Source organism: Myotis davidii, unplaced genomic scaffold (genome assembly GCF_000327345.1).
Source record: "Myotis davidii unplaced genomic scaffold, ASM32734v1 scaffold233, whole genome shotgun sequence".
Classification (NCBI taxonomy): domain Eukaryota; kingdom Metazoa; phylum Chordata; class Mammalia; order Chiroptera; family Vespertilionidae; genus Myotis; species Myotis davidii.
The window spans coordinates 1554970-1563735 of NW_006285917.1; the positions used below are offsets into that span (position 1 = coordinate 1554970).

The following is an 8766-nucleotide window of genomic DNA, read 5'->3' on the forward strand; positions in this document are numbered from 1 at the left end:
TGTCCTCATGGTGCTGGTTGAAGTTCTCATAGGAGTCCCAGCGCACAGCGGGCTCTGCTGTGTTGTAGTCGACAGTGACCGTGGGGTCGTTCCGTGGGATGTTGCCTGTGGAAGGCCCAAGTGGTGAGAAGCGGGCACTCAGCCTTCAGCCCTGCCCCTGGCCCTGCTCTTACCTTTGATCTTCTCAGGGCTGGAGGAGAAGATGAACTCCACTGAAGCTTGGAAGGGGAACCTCTCATCTGTGAGGAGTGGACAGGGAAAAGCCAGGTCCCTCACAGGGTCAGGTCCTATGAACCTTTTGGTTCATAGGTTGATGCTCAACCACTGAACCCCACTAGCCGGGCTGCAAGTCTCTATCATAGACTCAGCTTGCCTGCCCTCTCCTGGGATCTAGCCCTCATACCACTTGTCTCCGACTCACCAGTCCAGGCCTCATCCAGCTGGTCTTTGGGGAAGGTGAGCCGTGGTCCGTGGATGGTGCATGTGTGGAACTGGACTCGGAACACAAGGGTCCGGTCTGTCCCCCGGCCACCCTTGTGATAGCACGTCACCTGGGTGAGGGAGACTGGGGTCAGGTCCTCATGTCCACTTCCACCTCCTCTGTGTTTCCACCCTTGGGACTGCCTGCCCACAGCTCTGCCCTGCCTCGGCCTCAAGGTGACCTCCATCTAGGGGACTTCCTTTTCGCCCTCCAATATGGATTGCATTCATGATTCACTGTGCTGTTGGCAGGAGATGACAATATCACCCCTTGGCCCATCTCCAAGACTCCTCTTGTTGCCGAGGCCCCTCACCATGACGTCGCCTTTGAGGAGGAGGGCTGGCTCCAGGCTGATGCAGAGCTGCTGGGGACCGGGGCCTGCAATGTGACTGTGGAAGAGAGGGGAAGGCAGAGCTGGATCAGAGGCCCTCAGGCTCAGTGTGGCTGTGAAGGGTCAGAAGGGAGTTGGGAGATGGGAGTCTGAGCCCTTTAGCTCAGAGTGAGAGACCTTTAGCTGAGCCTCAGCTTCCCCATCTGTGAAATGGATCCCACGATGGTGTTAGTTTTCAGGCACAGTGGCTAGAGCTGGAGGCCCAGGTGTTTGGGGAGGCTGCAGAAACAGGGAGCTGGGGCCCGGGGGAGCAGAGGCCTGGGAACACAGCACTCACTAGATTCCAGATGTGTAGACGAGCTGCATGGACTGGTAGATCTTGAGGAAGGGCTGGAAGCCTAGAAGGGCAAGAAGGCACATGAGGAGGACGGAGTGAAGGGAGTGGGGGAACAGCCCCCCGTGGAGTATATCCCAGGCAGACTCACCTGTGCCAGGTTCAAAGGCTGGCAGCACAGGCACGAGCACATAGTGCAGGAAGAGAGGGCTGCTGTTCATTCTGATGGAACCAGACAGCAGGCCACTGAAGTAGTTGATGTATCTGGTGGTGGTGGTGGGGGGGGGGGGGTCAAGAAAAACATAAGCCCCTTCCCCTGGAGGTCCCCTTGTAGCACTTCAACTGTGCACACCTCCCACCCACCCTGAGAAGGCCTGCCCTTCTCCTCAGCACTTCCCTCCCATTCCATCCACCAAAAGTTCTTCCTTGTATCTAACCTCAATCCTTCCAGCTGCTTCAAGATTTTATACTTGCTGCCCCCCTTTGCCTAAAATGCCCTTCCCCCAGATCTTAGAGACAGACCTGCAAGTTTCTCTTTTTATTTTTTTAAAAAGTATGTTTTTTTGATTTTTAGAGAGGAAGGGAAAGGTATAGAGAGATAGAAACACTGGTGAGAGAGAATCATTGATTGGCTGCCTCCTGCATGCTCCCTACTGGGGATCAAGCCCACAACCTGGGCATGTGCCCTGACTAGGAATTGAACCCATGTCCTTTTGGTTCATAGGTCGATGCTCAACCACTGAACCCCACTAGCCGGGCTGCAAGTCTCTATCATAGACTCAGCTTTATTTTCTTCATAGCACTTGTCATCATCCAAAATGATCTTGTCTATTCACCACAGGTTTATTGCCTTCTACTTCACTGGAATGTAAGGTCCGTAAAAACAAGAATCTTGTTTGTTTTGAATGCTCAGCACTTGGCACAGTGCCTGGCACATCCAGGTGCCCCATTAAAGCGTGCTAGTGAATGAGAAAAACTTGACCTTGGCAGCCATGGAGGGACTGCTCCTCCGGCTATCCCCACCCAGGTTGCTCACCGGCGCTGGGAGGGCTGCAGCTCTGCGGCCACCTTGTCCTCGCAGAACTTCCGCATGGTAAGAGTAGCCAGTGCCTGGTCTGCCCTGGGGAGAGCAAATAGGTGCAGGGGATGAGGGGCTGGTCTCCATCCTGGTCTCCCATCTCTAAGCCCCAGGGGAGGATGAGAGAGGCGACCCCCAAATCTAGAGAAAACTTATTGTAGTGGTAAAGAGAACTAGAAACCCCACATAAGTCACTTTACTAGTTGTTGGACCTCAAACAGTTGTTCCCTGAGCTTTAGTTTCCTCATCTGTAAAATGGGGCAATAAGGCCATGTTATGGGTTGAATTGTGTCCCCCCAAAAGATATATACCTCAGAATGTGACCTTATTTGGCAATAGGGTCGTTGCAGATGTAATTAGTTAAGATGTCATACTGGAGTAGGGTGAGCCCTTAATCCAATATGATTGGTGTCCTTAGAAGAAGAGAAGAAACACAGACACACAGAAAGAAGGTCACGTGATGACGGAGGCAGAGGTTGGAGTGATGCAGCTACAAGCCAAGGAACACTAAGGATTGCCACCACCAGAAGCTAGGAGGAGGCAAGGAAGGATTCTACCCAGAATCTCAGAGGGAGTGAGGCCCTGCTGACACCTCAATTTTAGATTTCTAGCCTCCAGAACTGAGACAATAAATTTCTGTTGTCTTAAGCCACTTGGTTTGTGGCACTTTGTTACAGCAGCCCCAGAGAACTATGATGAAGTACAGTGAGAAAAATGAGGTGGCAATGTCAAGTTTTTGGTACATGGCTCTCTGAACACAGAGGTGGGGCTTCAGGGGAGATGGGCTGGTCAAGGACCAGCTGGAGGAAGGGCCATTGGGGAAGGGGCCACTCAAGGGCCAGGAGCCTCACCCTGCAGAGATCTTGCTGTAGTGCATGTAGGCAGAGACGATGACCCCGAGCTTGCTCTTGCTCCCCTGAGGATAGAGACAGGGATCCAGGGCCTGCTGGGGCCCCAGGTTGAGGGCATCCCGGCCCTGCATACCCGAGGTCCCAGCCCACCTTGCAGTACAGTACGACCACATGCTGTGGGTCAGCACTGAGCCAGGTCTCCATGGCTTTGCAGATGGAGCACAGCTTGTCCAGGGGAGGTGCGTGCAGCTCAGGCCAACCAAAGTCCTGGACCTGGGTAGGGGGGTGCAGGGGTGAAACTGGGAGTGGGGACCATAGCCAAGAGAGATGGATGGAAAAGGGACAGGGTGTATGGGTCTGGGGCAAGGTCAGCCTCTTAGTTGTCCACAGCAGCCTCAACACTTTGCTCACCTGTACAGTGGGTTGATACCTGTTGCACCATGCTTTGGGGTGACTCAAATATGTCATATATCAGAGTGCTTAAGAGTGAAGTAGATACCAGTTGCTACTGTTAATAACCAGGAGGCTAGGGGCATCTTGTGTGGGGATGATTCAGTTTAATGGCTTTAATGCCTTCCTACCTTGGGATTTAGGCGGGTCAGGTCATGTCTTTTTTCTGAAAGGTTGAAGAACTGCAAGAAAAGGGGGGAGGCTTTAGACCTGATGCAGGGAGGTGCGGTGATGCATGAAGGTCGTAACACCCCCTGTGACTCTGAGTCTTTCTCCAAAATGAGGAGGCTGCTAAGGCCCTGCCCAGCCGTCATAGATGGTCGTGGGCACTCCAGGGCGGTTCCAGCTGCGCCTGGGCCACAGCCCACGAGAGCCTGCCCCGGGCCCCGCCTCTGGGGGTGTGACGTCAGAGCGCAGCCTAGCCCAGCTAGACCTCCCAGACCTCTCATTGGCTGACTGCGCCGGCCCCGCCCCTCACCAGGTACTTGTCCCGGTGCTTGGATTGCAGCACGTGCGCCAGCTCCCGCAGGTGGCTCCGGTGTCGCTCCTCGTCTGGCCGCGCGGGGAAGGCGGCGGCCAGGATGCGCTCGGTCACGTAGGTGAGGTCCAGGTCCCAGCGGCGCTCCATGAGCGGGTCCAGGCTGAAGCTCCTGGAAGGTGTGAAGCCTGCGTGAGGGACAGAGGGGCGGGTTCCCCGAGGGCGCTGGTGTGATGGGTGGGTGTCTGACCGTCGGCAGGTGAGGCCTCCGGGTCCGAGGGTGGGTGGGACCGCTTGGGCGCGTGGGGCTGTCCCGGGGAGCTTGGCTGGGGTCACTGTCCCAGGCTGAGGTGTGGGGACGGCTAAAGGGCTCAGGTGGGACCACCTTCGGCGCCCGCACTTACCTGGGCAGAGTGCTGCGCTGCTTTGAGTGATTCAGAGACTTGGTGGATCCCTGGAGGACGAGATGAGATGATGAGCAAGCGTCTCTCTGGGTGTCCCCCGCCCCCACTCTAGGGTCCCCACTCCAGATCACATGAACTTTTGTCCTCAGAAGAAACCTAGGTCCTTACTCCCATACTCCCAGCTACGGGCTCCTGCCCCTCGCCGCCCCCTCCAGCATCACCTTACCAGGTGCTCTATGCGCCGCACAGGGGCCGTGCTTCTCCGCTAGAGGGAGGCGGGGCAGAGGGCGTGGTTAGGATAGGAGCAAGGACCTGTCTGGGCCTGGGGAGAGTGGAGACCTGCCAGTGTCCCTCAGGGCTCTATTGGGCAAGGGGAGAGTCCTAGCGCCCAGAGGCCGAGAGAAGGAGAGAGAGGGCTGAGACAATGTCCCTCTACCTCAGGATGAATAATACCCACAGCAGTCCGTTCAAGGTACCCTCCTGCCCTCCCACCCCCACCCCGTGGCCACCAGACCTTTGGACCCTGCAGCCAGGTTCCTTGCCGCCCCCTTCTATCCCAGAGCACACTCACCAGCTCTGCAGGAGGCAAGGCCTGACAGGACGAAGTCACCTGGAAGGAGACCTGAGTGAGGGGCTAAGCTCCTGGGGAAGTGGGCTCTCCTGGGCGTAGGGATGGGGCCACCCCTCGGCCTCAGCCGGGTGGAGGGGCTGTCAGGAGATGGGTGCAGGCTCCAGCTGAAGTTCCTCTATTTAAGGGAGCCTCCCCTCTGGCTTCTAGGTCCCTCAGCCCAGGCCCCCCACTTGTTGCTCTTGGCTCCCAGCCCCGTGCCCACACAGACCCCCATTCATCCAGCTGCGGGGCAGGAGTTATATATAGAGCCATGCAGGCAGGCCATGGCCAGGGACTGACACTGGCTTCTTTCACCAGGAGACCCCGCCCCTGGGCACACAACTCCCCCAAGCAGGCTCCAGGGCCCCGGGAACCCCCATACTGCAGGAGGGGGACCAGGGAACCTCCTCAGGCATGGGGCTGTCTCAGGTGCCCAGTGGACAGTGTGTGCTGTCTACAGCTTGCACCTCTGCCCAGCCTCTCCAGGGCCTAGGACGAGACCCACCCAGGCATCCTGAGGCCCCTTCCCCAGAGGGAAGGCACGGCCCATCCGGCTGCCCAGTCTCTGAAGTCCTGCTCCCCCACATCTCTTGCCAGCTGCAGCCTGGGCACAGCACCAAGACAAACGCTGTCTAGCTGTCCACTCGCCTGGGCCAGACCTCCAGGGGGTGGAGTAGGGTGGTTCTTAAAGGGCCCAGAACAGCACCCTCTCCCACCTCAGCAGGGGTTCCCAAATGACGAGAGGGGCGGAGGGCTGATGCCAGTGTGGCTGGAGAAGCCTGTTTCAAGGAGGAAGGGACCTCAGTTCCCTTCTCCCAACCAGGTACCCACCTTTGCTTCACATTTTCTGTGTGTGGCCACCTTGCAGACTAGAGGGGGATAGGGAGAGGAAGGGTTAGCAGGGGCCTTCTGGGGCAGTGGAAGGGGGGACCCTCTCCCATCTCCCCAGGCCCTGGAACCAGACACCCTGTGACTTTCAGGACAGCTGTATGGGGATGGAGTGGGGGGAGCAGGGGCAGAGAATGGCCACGGGGTACTACTGCCTACGCCAGGATGGGGGGAGCTGAAAGGGAGGGAGGGAAGGTGTTGTACTGGGGTCTCCTTGGTTGCTGGGGGTGTTTGTCATGGGGAGCAAGGGCTGTTTGGAAGGGAGGCAGCTGCCTCTCGGTGCCCATGCTGCCCAGCAAGGGGCAGTATGCACATTTATGTTTCATGCTCTGCCAGCTGGAGTTGTGAGACAGGTGGTGCTGGGTGGAGCGCTCAGAGCCCAGAACAGGGTACCTCACCTCTGCATGACACGCCCGTCCCATCGATGGTCACTTTACACACTGCACAGACGGGCGGTTTCTTCCGGAAGATCTTCTCCCGGAAGCTGTGTGGCTCGGCTTTCCTAGGCTAGGGGTGGGGGACAGACACAGACAGGTGTCCGTCCCCAGTGGGCCCATCTCTGGGATCGGGCCGGCGTTAGCACTGCACTGGTCCCTTTATTCCTCCGCCCGATTGAAGTTCCTAAACTCCCTGTTTCCGGCCAGCTGTGGACCTGTCCGCGACAGTGCATGGAATCTGGCCCCTTGCAACACCCTCGCTGGGTCAGCTCCTCCCCAGGGGATCACTTAGGCCCTTCACGTGGCCCTGGTGTGTGATCCGCTTGTGGTCACTGCCCCCCCGACCCCCCCAAGGAGAGCTTTCCTCCTGGTGGAGGGTGCTCTCTCACTCTCCTCCATGAGGCCCCCTGTTTCTCCTCCCATCTTACCCTCCCCAGATGGAGGCTCATGCGCAGAGTGAGCAGCAGGGGGTCCAGACATGAATGTCAGAGGACAGTCACTCGGCAGCACCCGGGCTGCCTGGTAGGCGTGGCCGCAGCCAGTCCTGGCCCCCTGGCTCCTGCTGTCCCCCCCCAAGAACAACATGTTTACTCATTGTGCACTGAAGCTGCAGGCAGAAGTTGTGTAAGAAGGCGGGTGGTAATGCTGGAGGGAGAGGCAGACCGAAGCATGGCACTGGGGAAAATATTTAGCTGCCTTGCTACTTCTGGATGTAGTGAGTACCCCATGTAGTGAGCACCCTGTCATCTGAGGAGGTTCAAGTGGGATTCCAGCACCGAATGGAGGAAGGGTTGGGTCAGATGTCGTGTGGAGGCTGGGATGCCCCCTTATGACTCAGGCCGACCGCGGGCCCATGCCTCCCCTGTGGTTCACTCCTCCCATCCTGTCTGAGGACCACTTGCGTCCTTGCCTCCTCTTTCCTGCCCATTTTTTCTCTTCTGGAGTTCAAGTTTCTGCCCCCTTCTTCCCTTCGATATATGGTATTGTCTCTATATATAGTATTGCTTTTGGGGTAAAGCTGAAAAAATGTGGAGAAAAGGAATGATAGGGCCTCCAGGCCCCCCTCCCCCCCGACAGTGGGGGCTTCCAGGACACCCCAGCCTGGGGACCCAGCCCTGGGGGGTCCCGGCCCCTACACCTTGGTCTCTTGGCTGCCTGTCCCTGAAACAGCTGGATTAAACCAGCAGCCGAATGCTCCTAAACTGGACCAACCTGGCTGGACCCACTAAGAAACTGGGGTGCATTTGGCATGAGCAGCACACACAGGAGTGGAAAGCAAACCCCCTGTGCCTAAGGCAACCCTGAGTCCTGGCTGCCTCCCTCCCTTCCTTCACCACTCCACGCCATTCCCCCTAAACGTCTCAACTTGGGGAAGGTGCCTCATCTCTTAGCCTTGCTCTGGAGCTCCAGTGTAAGTACCAGGAAGGCCCTACAGTGAAGTGTACCAAGTCGCAGGTGTAGGGGCTGGGACCCCCCAGGGCTGGCCTGTGCTGGGGCAGGTAGGTGATAGACGAGCCAAAACATTCCGGTTCTGCCCTGGCCACCCCAAAGGGAGAGTAACGGGGATGAAGCATAAGGGGAGAAGGCTGGAGAAGAGGGTCTGGCCTGGTAATCTGATCCCCGAGTCCCCTCCCCCACTGCCCACACCTTCACCCCGCCCCTCCTCTGCCCTGCTGGTGGGTACTCCTACCCTGCTGGTGGCCCGGCTGCTGTCCCTCCTCCCTAGGGCTCTGAGCAGCCTCTCCACGGGGCCGCTGGACTTCATGGTGTCCGGCTGTCGGGTGCCGCCGCAGGCCCTGAACAATGCTGGGGCCAGGCCCGGGGCTTCCTGGAAGCGGCCTGGCGGAGGCAGCCGCTTCCCCTGGGTGGAGGGTAGGCTGTCTGGCTGGAGTGAGGAGAAGCCCAGCCCTGGAAGCGGAGGGGAGTATAGGCGGGAAGGGGGCAGGTCGCTGCTCCAGGAAGTGGGGTGGGGGGAGGATGTGGGGGAGGCCAGGAGATCAGATTCCCAGGATCTACCCTGCTGGGAGTGTCAGCCCAAGATCTTTTACCCCCCCACCCCCACCCCTCTTGCTCTGGAGCTGCCATGAGCAAGGAATCCATCCTATCCAGGGATCTGCAATGATCCTGAGATCCAGCTCCCCACCCCCTCCCCAGGGGTGGGGCAGGGTGGGGGCAGGGTGGGAATTTAGGTCTCAGGGCAGGGCTCAAGGGCCAGCAGGGAACACGGAGTCCTGACCCGGCTACCTCCCAGCCTGAACTCTCAGGCTCTCTGGGGACTTCTGGCGTTTGGGAGGGGGGTGGGGTGGGCCCTAGGAATCACTGTCCTGGCCAGCCCAGGATCCTAGGATCCGGAGTGCATCCTGCGGATCAGGGAAAACGGGACTGAGGGCCAGCTTCCTGCCTCAGTGTCACTGGTTGTGAAGT

At 58.4% G+C, this 8766-nt stretch overlaps 1 protein-coding gene across 1 annotated transcript in view; it reads right to left on the reverse strand.

Moving 5' to 3' along the window:
* The window catches only part of TNS2 (tensin 2), a 13697-nt gene extending 5308 nt beyond the window's left edge, over positions 1–8389 (reverse strand). The window contains exons 1-17 of the mRNA XM_006757026.2: positions 8033–8389; positions 6304–6412; positions 5849–5886; positions 4979–5017; positions 4634–4672; positions 4408–4457; positions 4004–4175; positions 3657–3707; positions 3226–3348; positions 3076–3140; positions 2183–2266; positions 1298–1410; positions 1150–1210; positions 795–870; positions 422–551; positions 174–239; positions 1–105 (exon numbers count right to left, since the gene is read on the reverse strand). Of these exons, the coding sequence (XP_006757089.1) occupies positions 1–105; positions 174–239; positions 422–551; positions 795–870; positions 1150–1210; positions 1298–1410; positions 2183–2266; positions 3076–3140; positions 3226–3348; positions 3657–3707; positions 4004–4175; positions 4408–4457; positions 4634–4672; positions 4979–5017; positions 5849–5886; positions 6304–6412; positions 8033–8107 (1396 nt within the window). The 5' untranslated portion in view covers positions 8108–8389. The remainder of the gene's footprint in view (positions 106–173; positions 240–421; positions 552–794; positions 871–1149; positions 1211–1297; positions 1411–2182; positions 2267–3075; positions 3141–3225; positions 3349–3656; positions 3708–4003; positions 4176–4407; positions 4458–4633; positions 4673–4978; positions 5018–5848; positions 5887–6303; positions 6413–8032) is intronic.
* Between the last annotated feature and the right edge of the window lie 377 nt (positions 8390–8766).